The sequence below is a fragment of the Haemaphysalis longicornis genome, unplaced genomic scaffold (assembly GCF_048455015.1).
Source record: "Haemaphysalis longicornis isolate Haplotype H1 unplaced genomic scaffold, Haemaphysalis longicornis Haplotype H1 scaffold_2, whole genome shotgun sequence".
In the NCBI taxonomy this organism is placed as follows: Eukaryota; Metazoa; Arthropoda; class Arachnida; order Ixodida; family Ixodidae; genus Haemaphysalis; species Haemaphysalis longicornis.
In genome coordinates, this window is record NW_027526295.1 from 236,712,222 (window position 1) to 236,733,682 (window position 21,461).

At 47.4% G+C, this 21,461-nt stretch overlaps 1 protein-coding gene across 1 annotated transcript in view; it reads left to right on the plus strand.

Annotated features, from left to right (window-relative positions):
- Positions 1 to 21,042, plus strand: part of LOC144168566 (uncharacterized) — a 36,365-nt gene extending 15,323 nt beyond the window's left edge. The window contains exons 6-9 of the mRNA XM_077697522.1: positions 9,130 to 9,287; positions 13,003 to 13,176; positions 14,138 to 14,357; positions 20,739 to 21,042. Of these exons, the coding sequence (XP_077553648.1) occupies positions 9,130 to 9,287; positions 13,003 to 13,176; positions 14,138 to 14,357; positions 20,739 to 20,894 (708 nt within the window). The 3' untranslated portion in view covers positions 20,895 to 21,042. The remainder of the gene's footprint in view (positions 1 to 9,129; positions 9,288 to 13,002; positions 13,177 to 14,137; positions 14,358 to 20,738) is intronic.
- Positions 21,043 to 21,461: the final 419 nt, after the last annotated feature.

Consider the following 21,461-nt stretch of genomic DNA (forward strand, 5'->3'; position numbering starts at 1 on the left):
CTTCGTTGATCCATTGCCCTCAACCTCATCTCAAAGCATATTTTACTCTGAGCTTCTCTAACTTCAAACGACGCCCAGCCCATATCTCCCTGAACTGCTTCGTTAGTTGTTTTTCCATGCGCGCCTAAGGCCAGACGTCCTACCGTTCTCTGGTTTACTTCAAGGCGTGATAGAACGTCTGATTTTAAGCAGAGTACAGCATTCGCAAACGTGAGACCCGGAACCATTACTCCTTTCCACATTCCTCTTACTACTTCATATTTGTTATACCCCCAGAGAGCTCTATGCTTCATTATAGCTGCGTTTCGCTTTCCCTTAACCTTAAGTTGCTCCTCGTGAGTACTTAAGTAGCTATCCCCTTCGTTTATCCACACTCCCAAATATTTATATTCCTTGACTCTAGGTAATTCGCCTTGCTGGATAGACACTACGTCGGTGGTAGCGTCATTGAAAACCATTATTCCTGATTTTTCTGCACCGAAATTTAACCCGAGGTCAGTGGCTTCCTGGCCGCAAATATTTATTAGCCGCTGCATATCGGTTTGGTTATCAGCTAAAAGAACAATGTCGTCTGCGTATAACATTCCCGGAATATGCTGTTGTACCACTTCGCCTTGCAGCATATGGGTTAGGCTAAACCCTACTTGACTTTCTTCCCGTTTCTTTTCTAACCCTGCCATGTAAAGCATGAACAGTATTGGGCTCAAAGGGCATCCCTGTTTCAGTCCCCGATGGATGTTGACCTGCCGGGCGCATTTCTGTCCTTCCCAAGTAAGGTGCAGTCTATTGTCTTTATAGATTGCTATAAGGAACTGTACTAACTCGTCATCTAATCCCTGGAGTTTCAACATTCTCCACAGCCGTTCTCTGTTTACGTTGTCATATGCCCCTTTAATGTCCAAGAACGTAATCCATAGTGGTCTATTCTGTGCTTTCGCAATTTCAATGCATTGCGTTATCACGAACAGATTGTCATCCAGTCGCCTGTCTTGTCTAAATCCATTCTGCAGTTCCCCAAGTATTTCATTTTCTTCCATCCATGCTTGAATTTCCGATTTTATCGCCTGCATTACGAATCTATACACCACTGACGTTACTGTGAGTGGTCTGTATGACTCAATACTGGCTTTGTCTCCTCTGCCTTTATATATTAAATTCATCCTACTTTCTAACCAGTCCTCTGGTACATGTTTGGTTTCTATTACCTTATCTATTGCCCTCATAAACGATTCCTTACTTTTAGGTCCAAGTAGGTTTATCAGTTGCATTGGTATTCCGTCCGGGCCCACTGCTGTCTGAGGGGAAACCTTTTGCTCTGCTTTTTTCCAATCAAGGTTGCTCAAACTTATTTCCCTTTCCGCAGTCTTTTGTGGCGCTGATGTTATCGGTGCCGGTTTCCCTACCACTATTATCCTAAACTTCTCACTAATCACTCGATGAATATGCGCCAACGCGTGCTCTCCTTCTAAATGTTCCCCCTCCTCATCAATCAGAAAATTTTGATGGTTATCGTTTTTTGAGCTTAGTGATTTTACATGGTTCCAAAACTTCTTGGGTGCGCTTTTGTCCTTCTTCCGTATTTCTGCCATCCATTGTTCGCTTTTCTGCTTGATCTTCGCTTGCACCATTTTCTGCACTTTAGTTTTTTCCCACGGTAGACATCCCACTTTTCCTTCACTACCTCCGGTTCCATACTAGTTCTTTTTGCTTCTCTATGTTCTCTCGACGCCTTTCTTCGCTGGTCGATAGCCTCTTTTATTTCCTTATTCCACCAGCTTCTCGGCTTTCTCTTCCCTTTCCATCGGTTTCGTTCCTGTTCTTCATTAATCTTACCCTTTATGAACGCAATTATTTCATCGTAATCCCAATTTTTGCATGGGTATTTTTTGATTTCATCTTCCAATCTATCAGCGATGATCTTTAACTGCTCATTATTCAAATTATTTCCTCCTATTGTACATATTTCGGCATTTGTCCGGGTTGCGCCTCCAAAGTGCAAACTAAACCGCTTGTGGTCGCTTCCTAAGCTGTCTGTTCCATTTTCATCTATCCTCATTTCCCGCAGCCTTCCGTATACTGTCTCGGATACTAAACCGTAGTCTATGCTGGACTGCCTGTTACCGCTTTCCCACGTTATTTGTCCGTCACACTTGCTTTGCGTGTTTACTATTACAAGCCGGTTTTCCTGACATAGATCTATCACTAGAGAACCGTTGTGGTCTGTGTATCCATCCAAACCTTCTATATGGGCATTCATATCTCCAACTATGATTATTTCGCCCGAATCTTTGAACTCGTTTATATCCCTTCTCAAACAGTTTACCATTTCCTCATTTTCTTCCTTAGCACTACCTCCGGTCCACAGATACACCACTCCTAACCATGTCTTTTTCCCCTCTATGGTGCCTCTAACCCATAGATGCTCTTTACAACTTTCATGCACTCTCTGCCAGTCGGTCCCTTGTTTAATGAGCATGCCAACACCTCCCCCTTTCTTCATTCCTGTGGTCCTGTTGCAACCTTCCCAGACATAATTGTCTATGATAGGTGGGGCTTCTAGGTCCCGGAGGTGAGTCTCGGCTAAAGCGTACACGTCTATTCCTTCCCGTTCAAGTTGCTTTTGAATTTCCACCCACTTATCTGGCTTTCTGCCTCCCTGCATATTTATGTAGCTGATTAAATATTTATTGCATTTGTTTTTCCCTCTCCGCTTACGGGGTCTGTTTTTGTCGTTTACAGAGTTGTTTGCTCCATTGTTTCCACTTAAATGGCTTCTGTCAACGCTCTCAGTTACGTCCGTAGGTTCTCCGTTTAGCTCTAGGCCTGGCTGCCTCCCCGCGTTGAGTGTGCATGTGTCTCTTGCTTCCCCTTTGTCTCCTAGTTTGCCTTCCTTAGCTGCGCGGGGCCCCCTAAAAAAGCTACCGCTCTCCCACCTAAGCGCCACCCCACCTCGTTTCCTAGCCTGGGGCTGAAGTGAATCCCGTCCCACTGAAAAGCTTGCCTATGTCCGATGCTGCCCACTACCCTGTTCACGTCTATCACTTCAAGCCCAAGTTCCCTGCCGCACCTCACGATCTCGCTGTTAGCAGCGAGTACTACCCGTTCGGTGTGCACGCCCTGCTTCATCACCTCCGGCACGGTGCAGACAGCAATGCTCACATTTGGGGCCGTCGCCCGCAGGTCCTTTACCCCCTTCGCTATCTCCTGGCCAAGTTTACCCTCCTCTCCCTTTAGAACATCGTTAAGCCCCGCGGCAATCACCACAAGGTTTCTAGCTTTACTAGACAAGGCCAGCTGCCCCTTCGCTGCAGTCATCACCGTCTGCATCGTTTGACCTGGGAAACACCCCACCTTCACACGCTTATCCCCCTTTACCCTTTCCACTATGGCAGCGCCGCTCCTCTTCATGTTAGAGTCACCCGCAATGATTACCACGCTATCATCTGCCACGTGCCGCTCTTTACTGGTACCCGGCTTATCGGCTGGTTTTGCTGTCCTATCTTGCAGCACGTGGGAGTAGCTGTTGCCTATCGTTGCTTCCACCCCCGGTGTCCCCTCGGCGCATGCCTCCGTTTCGCTGCATGGGCCGAGGTGGTCGTCATTTGTTGGCGAAATGACGCTCCTTTCTAGCTTCCTCTCAGCTGCTTCTAACTTTCCCTCAACGGCCCTCCGTTCCTCGCGTTCGTTACTTAGCGCTGCCTCCAGTTCTGCAACCCGCTTAGCTAACCCCGAGTTATCCGCTTCTACGCGTTCTAGCCGCGACACCACTACGCATAACCGACACGTACCTGCCCCTTCGTCTGCCTCGCCGCCATCCCGCTGAAACTCCTCTGCGTCTACGTGCCGCGGACAGCTACTACACTTTACCAGCTTTCTACGCGCCATCTAGGCTGAAACCCCGACACAACGAGAAAGAAACCGTGCAGGTAAATACTCAGCTTCGGCTGTCCTCCGCTGTCTCTGCCGTTTCGCTGTCCTTCACTGCAGAAACACGCTGTTGTCGGAGCACCAGAAAAGCACGTCCGAACAGGTCGACTGCGCACTGCGAAAATGAAATACTTGGGGAACTGCAGAATGGATTTAGACAAGACAGGCGACTGGATGACAATCTGTTCGTGATAACGCAATGCATTGAAATTGCGAAAGCACAGAATAGACCACAGCTGCGCCTCTCCTCCTCTCCTCTCTCCGATAGCGAACACTCTCTCCCAAACAGCTGCAGGTTGGTGCAGCGCGCTCTCACTCCATTGCTAGGCGCCGGTGGGCGGCGCTGCGCATGTGCAGTACTCTCTCTCTCCGCGCTCTCCTCTCCTTCGGGCGCTGTGAATATAAAGCGGCATGCCGCGCTCCGACGGTCTCAGTCTCCGCGTTACGCTTGCACTCTCTCGCACTACTCGACAATCGTCCAGCCCTTAACTGTGCACTTTACGGACCACAAGGCACTCATTCTCGTCTGCAATAAAGACCGTACCTGTGCATACGTGTACTGCATGTGCATTGCATGGTGAAAATGGAAAGTTACGCCCACCTCCCCTTCGCGTGAGAATCCCTGCTATAAGCGTAATCAATACGATGGAAAACGCCAATGGAACCCCCCATGAGATGCGTTGCATCACACCAGGGTTCCCGCGAGGGGAGGTGGGCGTAATTTTTTTACGCACAACGTCATATCTACCGCTTTTTGTTCCGTATTTACCTCCGTCACGGCAACTTCTCTGTCACATGATCTTTGGGTTTTCGTTACATTTTAAAACAGGGGTTTGTGAAAAACAGCAGCCAGCCCTTCAGAGGCAATGTCTCTTGCTAGGGTGGAGGCTTAGTACATGGCAGCAAAAAAAAAAAAGAAAACGGAGTGCGTTTTATGAGATACGAGACAAAGGAAAGACGGTGTGGCTGCGGTAAACAACAACAAAAGGAAAACAGGCAATAAAAATCGGAAAATATTGCCTGGGAGGAAAAAATGCAGCCATAAACGTCGGTAAAGTTGTACCAGGCTAAGTGCCATATTAGAAATATAAACATCTACGATAATTCGAAGCTGTAGTGTTTTGATTTTCACGCTCTTGAGAACAATCAGTTTTCTCAGAAGGTACACCCAAAATGATAAGGCATGTGTGGCCTGTAAAAGGGAAACAAAGACGATTCGACAGATTTATTAGAATTTGAAAATATTCACCCAAATCCGTGAGGTAAAAGTCCGCCTTCCTCAAGCTTAAGAGTTTACTACAAAAATAACAAGAACAAAACAGATAAAAAAGGAAACTGCGAAGCCGTGCAGGCGACTAAAATTAGAAAGAAAAGCAGACGTTATAACGTAGACGAGCTTGCACCTGCTACGAACAAAAATTGCGGAAGCTTGCCGCAAATAGCAGCAGCTACAACTTCAATGATAGCATTTCATGGCGATGTATTGCAACGTATGGTTGAACTTTGAAACTACTTCAAAACCAGCAGCTTTCCTTGTAATACTTTGCTGAAAAGTCGTCGCCTACAGGCTTCCTGTGTTTACCCCAAACTGGCCAAGAGCAGAAAATAAAATGTCGGAAGCGATATTAGAAAATTAAATTCTGAACTTCAATTTAACCTGTATATCACTTGTGGCAGGCGATTGGGACACAGACTGGGCTATACACCTATAAATTCTTGGTCCGCGAATTCTGAGGAACCGTATGATGGCGCGAAGTTCAAACAAATTAAGCCACCGAAGTAATGCGATGAGTCCCAGAGGCCGCGGATTTTTAGGCAATAAAAAAGCGAATTTTAGGCGCCTGAAATAGGCAGGAAAAGTAACGTTTTAGGCCCCCAACGTCGCAAATATAAGCACGATACATTTTTGCAAGAATGCAAAATATTTAAAACGAAAACATGCGCGGTCTGTATCCACGACAGGAAAACCAAAAATGTTGTTTATCATGACACAAAGGCACCAACAGTTGGCCATAGCCGTTCAATTGTTTCATGACACTGCAGCTGAACTAATGAAATACATTATCTTAATTCAACAAGTGCACTGCCCGCTTTCATGCTCAATAATCACGTTTGCTTGCTCTAGCATCACATAGAAAAACAGGCATCAGAAAAAAAATTTACTTGAGAGCAGGGGCGGATCTAGGTTTTTCTGAGGGGGGTCAGCTCCTTTCTGTGATGATGATGATGATTATGATGATGATGATGGTGTGACGATGACGATGAGGTAGAGGATAGTAGCTTTTGTTATTCACCGAAATTTTGAAGAACCACACGTTCAAGAAATAGAAAAACATCATTAACTAGACTTTTTCTACGACCTGAGGGGTCATCTGGTTGGGGGTGTAAATTCAAAAATGTAGAGGGGGGTCAGAAAAAAGCCCTACTTTGTGTCTCCTGACGCGATTTAATTACGGCGCGACAAGAACGGACGCAAATAGTAAACACAAGAAAGACGATTATTTATTAGAATTTAACATGCTCTGACATGAAGACTGTTGGCTACAACTTAGAATTTTCTCATAAATATTATCCGAATTGTACAAGCAAGACGTTCCAACACTGCCAAACAAACTTCCACATATCTGCAGAGCATTTTTCGCAACGTGTTTAGCAGCCGAGCAGGTTTTTGATGGAAAATCGTATCTTATTGATTGATTGATTGATTGTAGGGTTTAACGCGCCGACGCAACGCAGGCGATGAGGCGCGCCGTAGTGGAGGGCTCCGGATTAATTTTGACCACCTGGGGATCTTTAACGTGCGCCGAAATCTCGGACACACGGGTGTTTTTGCTTTTCGCCTCCATCAGAAAAGCGGCCGCCGCGGCCGGGAATCGAACCCGCGACCTCGTGCTCAGCAGCGCAACGCCTTAGCCACTGAGCCACCGCGGCGGGTAAAGAAATCGTATCGTAGAGCTTGTGGAAATGCAGCTGTACAGTTATGTTTCGCCATTGGCTCTTCAGTATAAGAGTGATATGCAAACAAAGGCTAATAAAATGCTAAACCATTGCGTTTAAAATATAACAAGGTATATGTTTTGGTCACTGGTATATCATACTTGAACGTTCAATGCGCAAACTACACGAAGACGAAGAAAGAAGACGAGACAATGCGCGAACTTGCAACTAACTTTATTAGGAAGAAGCGAGTTTTTACATACACCAAATCATCGCGCTACCCTACACTATCTTCCGCACGACACTACTGTCGAACGTGTTCAGACATTTCAGTCATTAGAAAAGTCTGAACGGCAACAGGAAGTAAACAGCAAAAAAAAAAAAAAATGCGGTCATTCCGTACAAGCACGGTGTTTCCCACCGTCTTAAAAAGTGTGGGGAAAACGCAGATGTCAACGTTATCTTTTCAGTGCCACGGAAACTTGTCGCTTTATGCAAGATGAGTTATCGTACTACTGTCAAACGTGCATGGGATATTAAACTCAAGGCCAAGATCGTTTACTGCAGTGAGAGCGCAGTCTATGACATCCTATTGAACCGTGGCAAGAAGTATAATGAGCAGACTGGGCGTTGCCTCAGCGATCGATTGCGTGAGCACGCCAACAATGTGCGTAACGGCAGAACTGGCCGCCCACTGCCGTGACCATGGTTGTACGCCTTTGTTTGATAAGAGCAGCCATTATCTCCAAACACAGGAGTCAGCGGACTCGAGAGATTGTAGAGGCACGTGAGATCACACGTGCCGGCGATGATTGTGTGAGTCTGCCCTCCCTCACGCTCACCGAGAAAGAAGTGTCCTTCTTAAGACAAGGTGATGCTTTGTAATGACTGAACAATCTGAACACATTCCCCAGTAGTATCACGTGGAAGATAGTGTAATGAACACGTTCCCCAGTAGTGTCGTGTGGAAGATAGTGTAAGGTGACGTGATGATTCGGCGTATGTAAAAACGCGTTTTTACACGAAAGTGTTTTATTCCGGGTTTCATGAAGATATCGCTTACGTCATATCCGTCACGGAAGTGACGCCAGTACAACGAAGCAATCGGCCTGTAAAGGGTGCACCCCTGCACACAGGGTCTTTTGAGGGGAAGCAACCTTTAGTACTAAAGAGTACGTATTACTTCGGGTTGTTCGTTTTCGGGTTTTATATTTTAACATGAAAGTATTTTATGCCGGGATACACCAAGATTTCACTCACGTCATAACCGTCACGGATATGACACCCGTACCCCTTTGCCGAAGCGACCCGCCAGCAGGACGTCGCTCGCCAAGCACACCCACAAGACGTACCGCCGATCCGCAAATCATGCTCAGCTGCAGATTTCACTGCACATTTCGCTTTCGTGTTTTAGCGATTCCTATGACAGAGGAAACCACCACAGTTTTTCCTAACAAACTTAGTTGCAAGTTTCCGCACTGCCTCGTCTTCTTTCTTCGTCTTCGTGTAGCTCGCGTACTGAACGTTCAAGTACGTTTAAAATAGAGTTGGATTGCAGTATGCTTTTAGAAAGGAGGATGCGACTGCACATGTTTGAAAAAATCTCTTTGGATGGTACGGAGAACAGAATCGCAGCGAAAACTGTGGAAGCGATAGCAAACTGCGCCATCTCCAGGCTTTTTATTTAAAACTTTGCCGCTTGTCACTGAGCGTTCCACTTCGCTGCTGCTAGCTGTTGCTTTCCGGGAGGAAGCTGAACTAGAGTACTGGGTTGAACAAGAGGACAGTTGAGCCCTATAGAGTTCACAACACCAATGTTGCCCGGAATCACGAATAATGGTCTCAAACCGCACCCGAAAGCAAGAATTGGGGCTAAATATTGTCTGTACAGGCGCCGATTCTGGAAAATAGGTATTTATGGGCATTTATGCGCATTTAGGCACAAACACCATAATAGATATTTTTAGGCACTATAAAAACACCTCGAAAGCCCTTCTTAACCTCCAACTCGTGCTCATACATCCAAACGGTGCGATAGGAGCGCAAGGAACAAAATAGGCATTTGCCTAAAATCCAGTCTGTAGCGACGACCTAATGCCCCAGTCTGCAAAAGAGCACCACTGCAGCGTACAGCAAGAAAGCATTTGCGGCACAGCAGCCCATACAAGGAACAAGTAAACGCGCCACGTGTGTTATCGCTTTTGACATGGTCTGCAGCGAAGCAAGCCAGGACGCTACGATTTGTTTCTTTCCTCTTTTCGGCAGCCCAGCACAGCGGGATGTTCTCCCGACCTGACAGCCCGCCAGCACCTGCGGTTGTTGGCCGCGTTGAGACTTTTGCCGGACACGGAGAACCTGGTCTACCACCTGCTCAGGCTCATGGACCTTGAAAAGGAGGGTGACATGCCGACGAGACACTATTGGTACGTCGCTTTTCGCGCTGCGCTTCCCTGTCCTATAGCTGCGATACACTCATACCAACTAAACAGGGGGATTTAGTCGCGTCCTTCCATTCCGCTTCCACACAAGAAAGAAAAAAACTGTGGTTTATTCCTCTGTAATAGGAATCGGTAAAACATGAAAGTGAAATGTGCAGCGAAATTTGCAGCTGAGCATGAGCATGACTGAGGTGTTCGTCATCTTTGTGTACCCCGGAATAAAACACTTTCGTGTTAAAATGTTCGAGGACCCCTATAAGCACTTCCTAAGGGTTCCGAATGCGACAGCTCCACTGCCCAACTAAACGCCTGGGATGCTTTGCTTCCACCTTGCGTTCTGGAAGGGCTTCATTCTCTCGCCGCTTATTTCCGCAAGTTGGGACGTGCCTTTACGCTTTCGAATGGCTTCGATCTGTCCCCTACGTGTTGCTCCGCTGCTCGCTCCTAGCGCCGTGTATGAGGAGAGTTGGCTCCTGCGTGCATCGGCACGCTTGGAAGCCGCCGCTCGATTCGGTGTGTAATTATAGGAATGCACTTGTTGCAATCTATATTTGTACAGTCATTAACAAATGCAATGCGAACACGAAAATATGAAACGCAACCCGCAAAATTGAAAAATGCTGTTCGTTGAGGTTCAATAATGGGATTCTATTGGTATACATTTGGGAAGCCACATTTCCGCAATTCGTTACTGTAATTAAGCCATACGTCAATTTGACTGCATGCATGGAAACAAATCGCGCTATTTGTGTGTTCCCGTTTATATTTTCGTGAGCGCGTTTCATCTGTACATGACTGTACAGGTGCCGCGATAAGTAAACGGAACAAGGATTTGTGAATATCATAAAACATTAGTCCTATGCCTTTATGACAGCCATTACCGGTTTGCAGGGAGGTTTTTCTATTAGGGAAGACTCCTTTCAACGCACACCAATGCAGCCAGGCACTTTCCGGAAGAAATTCCTGTTACGAGACCGTGTTTCAATCACTTTTTACGGCACGTGTACAATGTTTGTGCTTAAGTTTATCGATGCTTGCGCATATATGGTTGTGCCCACACTTATAGAATGGCGAGGGCGAGTTTCCTAAGTATAATCTGTCCCATTGGAGCTTCGGTCTTATGGCACACACAGACTTCTAAATATTCAAATAAAAATCCGAAGTTTCAGATTCCAGACACGGCACAAGTGTTTTATTTATTTATTTATTTATTTATTTATTTATTTATTTATTTATTTATTTATTTATTTATTTATTTATTTATTTATTTATTTATTTATTTGTTTGTTTGTTTGTTTGTTTGTTTGTTTGTTTGTTTGTTTGTTTGTTTGTTTGAGAAGTTTTATTAACATACGGATGGCAAATAGGCCTAAGTGGAGGCGGATGGGGAGGTTTGTGTGAAGGAAGCCGAAACAAACTTACATGGGCAAATAAATGGACGCCGGTGGCGAGAGCGAAGTCCCTTAATGAGGCGAATACCTGCTTGGCTGTGGCTGCGGGCGGGTAAAGCCAGTCCTGCAAACACGTGACGCTGCTTGCTTTTCAAGAGACGCGCTCTGCGTGCAGTCCCGTGCACGCCGAGAGCAGATGGTCAGTGTTGGTGGGTCTCCTGCAGGGCATGTCACGCACGTGGGTGGTGTCGCGGCCGGCGGGGGGGAACTGTTAGCGGTATTTCCAGTGAGGGGAATGGCTGGCCGCCATTTCTTGGTAGTGCAGGAGCGTCTTTGCAAAGGATGTCCTCTGTAAGCACCGCCCTACCACGAGCCTTGTGGATCAGAACCTGGATGCCACGTGACAGTCGTAGAGGTGAAGGGTGGTCGTTGGTAGGGATGTGGCTGCGGAGTCGAGCTCTAGCACAGTGCTTGTAGGTGGTACGGGCTTCAAGGGGGTCCAAACTGAGGTCGTGATGAGGTAAAGCAGGGTGGGAGCAGGTACAAATAACATCGCTCGCCAGGGCGCGCGCCGCATCTTTCAAAGAGTTAACGCAGTGTCCTGGCAGCCAGTCTACCCGAATTTGTATTCCTTTAGTATGATGTAGCCTCCTAACAAGCATCATAATAAAGGCGAAGGTGGAATTCTGGTAAGGCACCCTGTTTAGTGCGCGGAATGCCTCCTTGCTCGCTGTAAAAATGAGGCTGGTGGGAAGACGAGTGAGAAAGTTCAAGTTGACGGACAGAAAGTAATATTGCTTAGAGTTGGAGGTGGGTAGACGAAAGCGCTGCTGCGTATTCTTGTTGACAGGTGGCACGAAATGTCGAATGAATGGCCGCTATCCGGCTGTATTGTGGTTGGGTCCATGGGATCGGTATTAACGGCGCGATGCGCAATCTGCTCTGTAATTTGAGCCGTGCGTCTGCGCTCGTTAGTATGGCGAAGCTTAGGAACCTTGGCCGGCAGTGGCTTCGGGTTAACGACGAAGTCCCATGGAGAAAGCGGCAAATGAATGGGATGTTGTGGTACACTTATCGGTGGCAGAAATGCAGGTAGCGCACGGCCGGATATAGTGGATGCTCGTCGGAATCCGTGGCCTTCCTGACGGGTTCGAATGATTTCCGTAAGAGGAGGGGGTTGGGCGTATTTGTATAGCTCCTCGAGCTTTGCATGTTTGGGATGGCCAGTGACAACTCGAAGGCCCTCGCAATGTAACCCCTCCAGCTGCTGAAACTAGGTCTGAGTGAAGTCGATACATGCATACTGCCCCATATGTCGCTTTGATCGTTAGGACAGCCTGGGTCAAAAGTTTGAGTGCCTTTGTTGTGGCCCCTCCTACTCCGTTACTTGTGCATTTTATTTTGTGAAGCTGTTGATGCCATGTTTTCTTGATTTGCTCAGGCCACACACTGAATCCTCCATCCTCAGGGATAGGTATGCCAAGGATTTCAGCCCACCTCTTCGGGGATGGCTTTGAGAACGTGCAAATTGACAAGTGCAGTCGTTCTTCTGTTGTTGTGTACCGGCAAACACCGCATATGGGCTTTTTTCGGGCGAAGAGCTGCATCCCAGTATGTTGAAGGGTGTCAGCGAGAGTATCAAATGCAGCTTGTATATGTACCTGAACCTGCTGTTGGGTTAGATCCGTCTTGCGAGGCTCAATCCAAATCGTAATATTGTCCACATATATAGTGCTTTAAATGTGATGTATTTGTCGGAGTTGCATGGCAATTTTTGGCACATGATTGAAAAGAGTTGGAGACAATACTGCCCTGCGGTATACCTCTGTGGTTGTGGAAGATATGGGGGGCTGTATTTATACATACATACATACATACATACATACATACATACATACATACATACACACACACACATACATACATACATACATACATACATACATACATACATACATACATACATACATACATACATACATACATACATACATACATACATACATACATACATACATACATGCGCGCGCGCACGCACGCACGCACGCACGCACACACAGACCGCCGATACCGGTCAGCTAAAACTCTCTATTGTAGTGATCAGCAATTTTTATTGCTCACTGAGGAGGAGAAAAAGCTTCCACCACTAACTTTTTAGAGCTACTTCGGTTGACATTGCCAGATATTTTTTTTATGTAAAACGTCACACAATGCCCAGTTACTAGCCCGTTAGCGTGCAGCGCTGACTGAATCAACCAACACATCTCATATTTTTCTTCCTCTTGGCAACGATGCGTGGTATACCGCAGTCGGGCGTCCCTTCGCAAGCTGGGCCTGGCGATGGCACTGCTCGGAGCCCCCCGGCTCGTTCTGCTGGACGCGCCGACGAGCGGCGTCGACCCCATCTCGGCGCGAAAGATGTGGCAGGCGCTGAACGCGTTCATCGTGGCTAACAACCAGGCCGTCGTGCTCGCCACGACGCAGTAAGTCTCCACTCGGAACACTTTCGCGCCAGCTGATGGCAACCGGGCGCTACAACTCGCACTTTGGGAACTGTATACAGTATACGTGCCGTTTGCGGCTAAGCAGCCGATTACTGGACTGCTCGGTACGGCAGTCATTGCGTTGGTCCAAGCACAAATAGAAGCAGACCCAAATAAAGCAAGCGATAAACAACAACCACGAGCAGATCGCGAGTATAGTGGTGAAACCATTCAAATTGTTTTGAATAAATGTTTCAAATCTGCCCTCAGGGGACCACCAGTTGTCGTGCATATTGTTTGTACACCAGGCATGCCTGTGACGAGACCAAAAAGGCTAAAGCGAAAGGGCAGGTGGTTTTTCCGTTTCCCCCATGCTTCTAAACTGTATATAGCCAACAGGGTACCATATTGGGCTAGTTGGTGTTAAGATGCTGAAAGGAGGACAGAAGCCACTTTTGACGAAGGACGGAGCAGAGAAGCGCACTACAAAAGTGCTTGTGTTATGTGTTTCTCTGCTTCGTCCTTCGCCAAAAACGTGCACTGTCCTCCATTCCGCATCTGAACTAGCACCGTGGAACCTTCTGGGCCACAATCCCTCCCACACCGCAAGGATAACGAGGCTACCTTCCACCTACTGAGTGAGAAATGAGGGTTAGAACGGAGGAACCGACCAGACGAACTTGTCCCCCTTGGTGCCTGTCGATTCGCCCACGCCGTACCTCTCGTATAGTGTTAACCTGGTGAACGGTATACATGAAAAGATCAAATTATCATTTTGCGCATATATAACTACCGATTAGGGTCCTCGGGCCAATGACACAGCAAAATCCCTGTGTGCGTGCGCCAATAACCTGCGCTCTTCTATATTCCCACAAGCAAGCTTCACTTGAAGCCAATAAGCGCCGCCTCAGCGGCCCGTTTGCATCACCACGTACACACGTTGTCGTCCGCCCCGGCGCAGAATCCCCGAGTGCCTGGCGCTCTGCTCGGACACGGTGGTGCTGAGCCAGGGCAAGCCTACGTGGATGGGCCGGGTGCCGGACCTTCGCAACACCTTCTTCATGGGCATGGTGATCACCGTCACCCTGTCGGACGAAGAGGAGCCCGACGTGATTGCCCAGTTCCAGAGGAACGTGCGCGAGATCTTCGAGGGAGAGGCGCACATGGTCACCATGCACAAGGTATACACCCCAGGCCTCACCCGGCTTTTCTAGTGGCCAGATGAACTTACTACGATCTGCCACGCTCCCAACTCGCGGCGGTTTTCCCACACAAGCGCAAATCACCGCTCCCCCTGTTGCAACCTGAAAGAGATGTAACGGTGAAAGTCGATGAGCCCCCCCCTCCTCCTCCCTACCATGTGTGCCCTGTGTAGCATGCGTACCGTGACCCGACTGAGGCTGTGCGCGTTCGTTCCGGTAGGGATGCTTAGTTCTGCTGACGGGCGGCCCCCGTCATGTGTGCCCTGACGGGCTGACGGGCGGCCCCCGCCTCAGCGTGTCCGCGCGCTCATGCGCAGTCGGTTCCCGGTACGCAAGGTACGCATGGTAACACGGTACACATGGCAAGCTAAAACTCCCCATGAGAAAGTTACAGCAGAGCGGAGAACCGATGCCGGTACGGTACCCGGTAGGCGACCGGCGCTACTGCGCTTGCGCAGAAGCGGGAAAACTGGTTGTGCGCATGCGCAGGTTTACCGGGCACCGTACCCGGACCGGTTCTCCGCTCTGTTATAACTCTCTATTAATGAATAGACAAAGAGTTATTTTGTGCGATTGCTTTGGTTATGTTTTCAGTGAAACCGTTGCAAATCTCAACGACCAGTGCCGTTGCAACGCAGAACCACGGGCATAGCAGGTGGAACGGACAGCTTGCTGGTCTTCTGTGCTTTCTGGAAAGGGTAAAAAAACGTGAGGACTGCATGCGTACGACGCTACGAAGCCTAACAGGACCTTTCCTAGCACTAACGAGTTACTTGTCACAGTATCCACTAGGTACTTAGTGCTTTTACTACTTGGCCATGCATAACCTAGTAAAAAGCTACGCGTGACAATGAGTCGGCTGAGCGTGAGTCGGCGGAGCGTCTTCTCTTCTGTGTCTCGTTTCAAGCGCTACTTACGACGACATAGACACATTCAACACTCACTTGTCTCACTAAAAAAAGTAAATTGAGCAAGAAAACCAACGGGATGCACGAGGAGAGCGAGTATAACTCAATTACCTTAGAACTTAAAAGTCAGTGGGCGTGTCGCAAAAATCGTCTTTTAGCGAAAATTTTACAATTATGCATTTTAATGTGAGCATATACAAGTCATCAAGTCATCATGTCGATTTGCAAAATATTTTTAATAGTGGTTGGGAGTGGTAAAAGTGCCATAGTTTTTATGTTCAATAATTCATAGAATTTTGTTAGTATCAGTGATTGTTAGTATCAAACAAGCAGCAGTTACTGAGTGCACGGTCTAGACTATTCATGATAGCATCTAGGTTTTACACTTAGTGGCAGGACCTAAGTACCGCTCTGGGGGTAGTATAGTTCGCAAGGAGTTAGAAGTACAACCCGTTACTATCTTTTTACTAGCATTTTTTGATAAGAGTGCGTTTCTGCGAACTCACGCCAACCTTTTTTCAATGGAGACGAATTCAGGAATAAGGGCCACGAAAACCCCGTTTCGATCCTTAAAATGGCTTTAACCTTTAAGAGGATGGTTTCTCTTTGCCCACCACAGTACCCATGAACGCCTTGAAAGGGGCGGGACCATGCAGACAAAATACAAGTTTGCTTTATTCGAAAGATTTCATGTTTTGTAGTGCCCCCAGCACTTGTCCGGATGCAAACGATGCTTTATTCGTTGAGAAATTAGTCAATTTAAAGGAGTACTGACACGAAATTTTTATGTTACGTTTTTTTCGCTGCTATGCGTGCCTACCAGCCCACTAATCATAGAATGACAGATTAGACGGTCGAGCGCAGCGTAAACATTCATTTACGGCGTCGTTTATTCGTGCCAGTTTCGGTTTCGACTGAAAAACGCCGAGCGGCCGCCATGACAGCATGTATAACATGACGTCACCATTCTTGCCGTATCGCTGCCTCTCTGGAAGCGCGCGCGAGCGAGCGCACGCGCGCGCCCAGACCGGCCGAGGTTTTCGCCGTCCCCACAGGCCCGGGCAGCATGACGTCAGTCCCAAAACCATGACGTGTACACACGCCCGAGCAGCGCGCGCCAACCACAGCCAGCGCGTCGGCTTCGTCACGGGAGCCCCGACGTCGGCAGTTTGGGGCACGTAGCAGATGATGTCACGTCGGCCCGCTCTGGGCTTTCTCGTGCGGGCGAAGATTAAAATGGATTTTAAATATGTTTCGCTGAACGGTTGCTGTTGAAACTTGCTGGGAGATATCTCCTGATAAAAAGGAAGCGTTTTACATAGTTATCTCAGCTTTGAAATTTCGTGTCAGTACTCCTTTAAGTTAAAATTTTGATTTTCCCGCTAAATCATGCGTTTTCGTAGTCTGCAATGACATCACAGGAACGGACCGCTCTGCATCCGATGGCGAAACCTTGTTTACCGTTAGGGAACCTAGATGGCGTCACCATACCGCGGCATGCCGTTTTCTGCCTTGGGTTTGTTTTTGACCGCATTTAAATCTGGCGTGTTTTTGTTCTGGGAAAAAAAAAATAATCGTTTCGGAAAACATAGTGCTCGCAGGATATATATGGTCACGTAAGACACCGTTGCTTGCCTAATCGGTCAGTGTCGTCTGAGAAAACCCCAAAGCCCCGCAGTCCTGCGCAGCTAAACCAAGCAGTGCGCGTAGTACCAACAGCAGTACGCATCGGTACTTCTATGTTTACGTGTGCTTTCGTAACTTCCACTGTTTGTCCCACCATTCTTAGGGCTTTAAAAAGGATGTTCCCTAAATTTAAGCGCAGATAGCTCGTTCGGCGAGCTTATAAGCCCTGCCTAATTTGCGTTTCCTTTTGCCTGCCTCAGCCAATCGCACAGCTGGGCACATATGACATCATAGGTTCTGTTGCGGGAAATGAGCTTGTGGGTGGCATGGCCATTCCCTTTTTTCCTTATTATATAGCTTATGTGAGCCAAGTTTACGTTAAAAGTGGTGTCAGTACGATTCTAGCGAGGCAATCTTCTGAATGAACCAAACTTGTGTTTTGTCTTCATGGCCCCTTGAAGCCACGAAAGCCTCTCCCGGAGGAGACTTCATGCATCGGTTAAAAAAAATTGTGGGCGTATCGGCTCGCTTCACTGCAAATGCCTTCGAAAGACGGTGGTCTTCTGCCTCTCCGCCACACAAGTGCCTCTTCTCTCTCCGCCTACCTTTCTTATGCCGTCGCGCTCCTCCCACGATAAGCGTTGGAGGTTTGCTCATGTCAATTCAATTTTCGCGCGTTCCACTACTCGCGCGCCGTCTGCTGGAACCTTTAGTTACTGTTGGAATCCTTTATATGCCCCCTCGAGGTCTAGGCTCGGGCGTGAGCGCTTTCTGTATTTTTGTGTCAAAGTATCGTTTTCAACGCGTTTTTTATTTGCTCTCGCACATATGCCTAGTACTTGTGATGTATTGATGTTTTGCCTCAAATATGCCTGTTTTCTTTTTGCACAAATAGGAAGTTTGCTAACAGGTCTAGTGGTTCGGAAAGGTTTTGCCCATATAAATATCTCGATTCAGAACTCTTTTGTCTTTGGGCCAGCAGGCTGAATCGAGGGACAGACAGACAGACAGACAGACAGACAGACAGACAGACAGACAGACAGAACAGACAGAACAGACAGACAGAGACAGACAGAGACAGACAGACAGACAGACAGATGGGCGAGCGGGCGGACGGACGAAAATTGTAGCATTTGGGTATTCTAGGCACTATAATTTAGGTATTCACCCCGAGATCGAACACAGTCGGCCCCTGGCGGCGGCCGGATGAACCGCTCCTAGTGTGGATGGCGCTTTCGCGTCGTCTGCTCGTTCACGTTGCGCGCCTCGCAAGACGCGTACTGCTCGCGATTAAACAACCAATATGTGTACTTGTTTGGCAGTAAGCAATGGCATAGTTACTTCTGCTTGCGCATTTCGTCTAGAGACGCAATAATCAGCGGCCGTTGCGGGTTAGTGCGCTGGTCTAATTCCACGAAACATCTTCGCCGTGGTGAAACGTGTGAAACATGTAAAAAACATTGCTTCGACACATTGCACTTTTCTTATTGATGAGTGAAGTCGTCTGCCGTTTCGGTAACTTCAAAAAGGGCTTTATGAAGGTGGCGTGGTGATTAGTTAAAGGATAAAAGTTTAATACACGAAATGGGTAAGAAGCGACAAGACCTGTGCATACCCGAGCATTTGCCATACCCTTGTAAAATTGCGCTGTGTCCTTATAGAAAGAAGAAACACAAACAAAAACAATTACACTGCACCCTAGTCGTGCGGTATCGCCAATACATTACCGGGGACGTAGTTTACACTCGCAAGCGTCTGGCGATTGAATTCTTCCCGTACCTTTTCGAAAATAACTACCATTTTTTAACAGTCGTTGCTTATACTCTGTTGCTAATTTTACGTATTATTTAAAATACGTTTCTGTGGATGCGCAAGAGTATTTCGGGGGGATTTCTCACTAAAATTAAGCAGTTGTGAGTTTGCGCCTGTCCTGTGGCATTTCGTGTGTCATTTTATTTTACCCCATTTTCTAATCCCGACTTGAATCAGCTTGTCCAGAAATGTGTTTCACTCAGCATAACCAAATGCCTAATATGGTCCCGTATTTACCTGTTAAGGTGTACTTTAGATGAGGAGAAAAAATCGCGTAATATAATGCACGTTGTTGCCCACATGTGTGGAGCGTGTGTGCCGTGACTCGCTGGATTTTTTTTATTTTTCCCACAATGCTCGCTTTCAATACAATTCTGAAAAAGGCGTGCCACAATTCCTGGGCAACCACGGGAAAAAAATGGGGTTAATCAGTTTTGAAAATACCGGCGTCTACTCGTTGAAGTACAGCTTTTTCATACGGAACACGACGCCGAGCGCACTTTCAACTGCAAGTAATACTGATAACCAACGTTTGGCAACGTTGGCGGAACCTCTTTCCCCCCCCCCCCCCCCCAAAAAAAAAAAAAAAAAAAACGAAATGCACAGATGCACAGAACACTTTTATCCGTGCCTTTTCTAGCCAATCCTCAAGAAATAAATGCCGAGACAAAAAACGAGGTTCAGTTTACAACACAAAGTAGTTACCTGGAACCCGTTGCGCTGTTTCGTAACGAGAAATAAAAAAGGAACGTTTTACTACATCTGCAACAGGGCAACTTCATTTGCCATCTTTGTGGTTTGTAAGCGACATTACGCAAGACTGCAAACACATCTCGCGTTTCTAGGCACCTGTTAGATTTTAAAGGGAACGCAAGAGGTCAACAGTGCACCCGTAACAAAAAATCTGTGCTCTGTGTGAGGTCCCAGAAGCTTGGTTTACACACTGTAATCCTGCTTGTTGTCTCTTTGCAAGTCTAGCTAAATGTTGATTGTACTGCACGCGTTAAAAATTTAATATAATTCACAAGTTCACTTGCGATGAAAGCCTTAAATAAGCGATCCTACACCGTTATTCCTCAAACCTGCCTTCAGAGTCGCTAAAATTTCATTCAACTAAAGCTACACGCAAAAGACCTGCTAGAACGGTTGCATTGATATCTCTGCGCTGGTTGGAATTCAGTAATTTTACGTTGCCCTTCGAACACACAAAAAATATTGTGAGCTGAAGTACATAGTAAAGAATACGCCGACCACCAGAAAAAATAAAACAATGGCGTTTCGGCACCCCGAACGGGAGCCTTGTTCACACAAGGCTCCCGTGTGAACAAGGCTCCCGTTCGGGGTGCCGAAACGTCATTGCTTTATTTTCTCTGGTGGTCGGCGTATTCTTTATTATGTACTTCAGTGTCATTCCCGACCAGACGGGCGTCCGTCGAAGCCTCGATTTTATTGTAAGCTCTTAGAAAAGATGTCGGGACAGTTAAGTGGTGTTACCATTTCAGGGCATCCCACAAATGCAAGAATGCGTCATGCTACTAGTGAAAGCGATTGAAACTGCTGTTGTAAACTGAATTAAGGGCTCAAAGCCATAGTCTGGAAAGATCCAGCTTGCTACGAGCCACGGCGTACAAGTCCATTGTCATTATTGCGGCCGTTCTGGGGTTCCCGATGGGTCGCCGCTTTTTTTGGCGTAGTAATGAAAACTTATTGCCGCTTCCATGAAATACATTGAACGCTGAGGAACCGAACTACGCCATACCACTCTTGTCTGCGCCTTTCGTGCGCACATACGGCGCGAGGAAGACACGAAGCGCGCCCACAGTGTGCCTCGCAGAACGTGCATGTCGATCTCGCTGCGAATACCCAAGAAAGACGCCGAACGGAAAGAGGCAGAAACTGCAGATGTACCGTGTGGCTGTAAATCCTAAACGATGTGTCTGCCTTGATACCTGTAAGCGTTTTGGATTTTACGTCGCTCGTACAATGAAACGCGCGTGCGGCGTGTGCCTCGCAGAACGTGCTGCGCTTCAAGATCGGCGACCCGCTGTATCCGCTGGCCTCGCTCAAGGCCAAGATGAACGAGGTCTTCCAGCTGAACATCGTGCGGGAGGTCGACTTCGGCCCCGTGGCGCTGCACAAGCTCTTCGGCATCAAGGAGCCCGAGTTCTAGCGCCTAGAATAGTATTTCTAGGCACTATACCCGAGTAGCCGAGCAAAAGCTGGCCGCACAAAAGCATTCGTCGCTGCCCGCTGCAATCGCGTGTATAGAACGGGCCAGAAGGAATCAATTTTAGAATGCGTTTCGACAATTGGGTAGTGCAGCGAGATTCAATAAAATGTAAATTTTGCTTTAAAGGAGCCCCCTTTTTTGTCTATAGGGGTAAGTTTCGAAGCAGGGGTAGGGGGAGGGGGGGGACATTACGAGGTGCGGGAACATCCGGGCATGAAATATGAAATCCAATCAGAAAGGACTTCCGGCAAATTAACAGTGCACGGTGAATTCACGGAGTCGAGAATTGGGCCCCAAATAGGCACAAGGTTCCAATGGCAGCTCCTTTTTAGCAGTCAGTCTAAAGAGTGCCGCTAGTGTTTTTGAAATGTTGCGTCTATTCCGTGTAACGCCATCTCCCCTCCTCAACCTACTCCTTAGTCTCTCTCTCTCTTACTCACTCACTCACTCTATCTATTTATCTATCTATCTATCTATCTATCTATCTATCTATCTATCTATCTATCT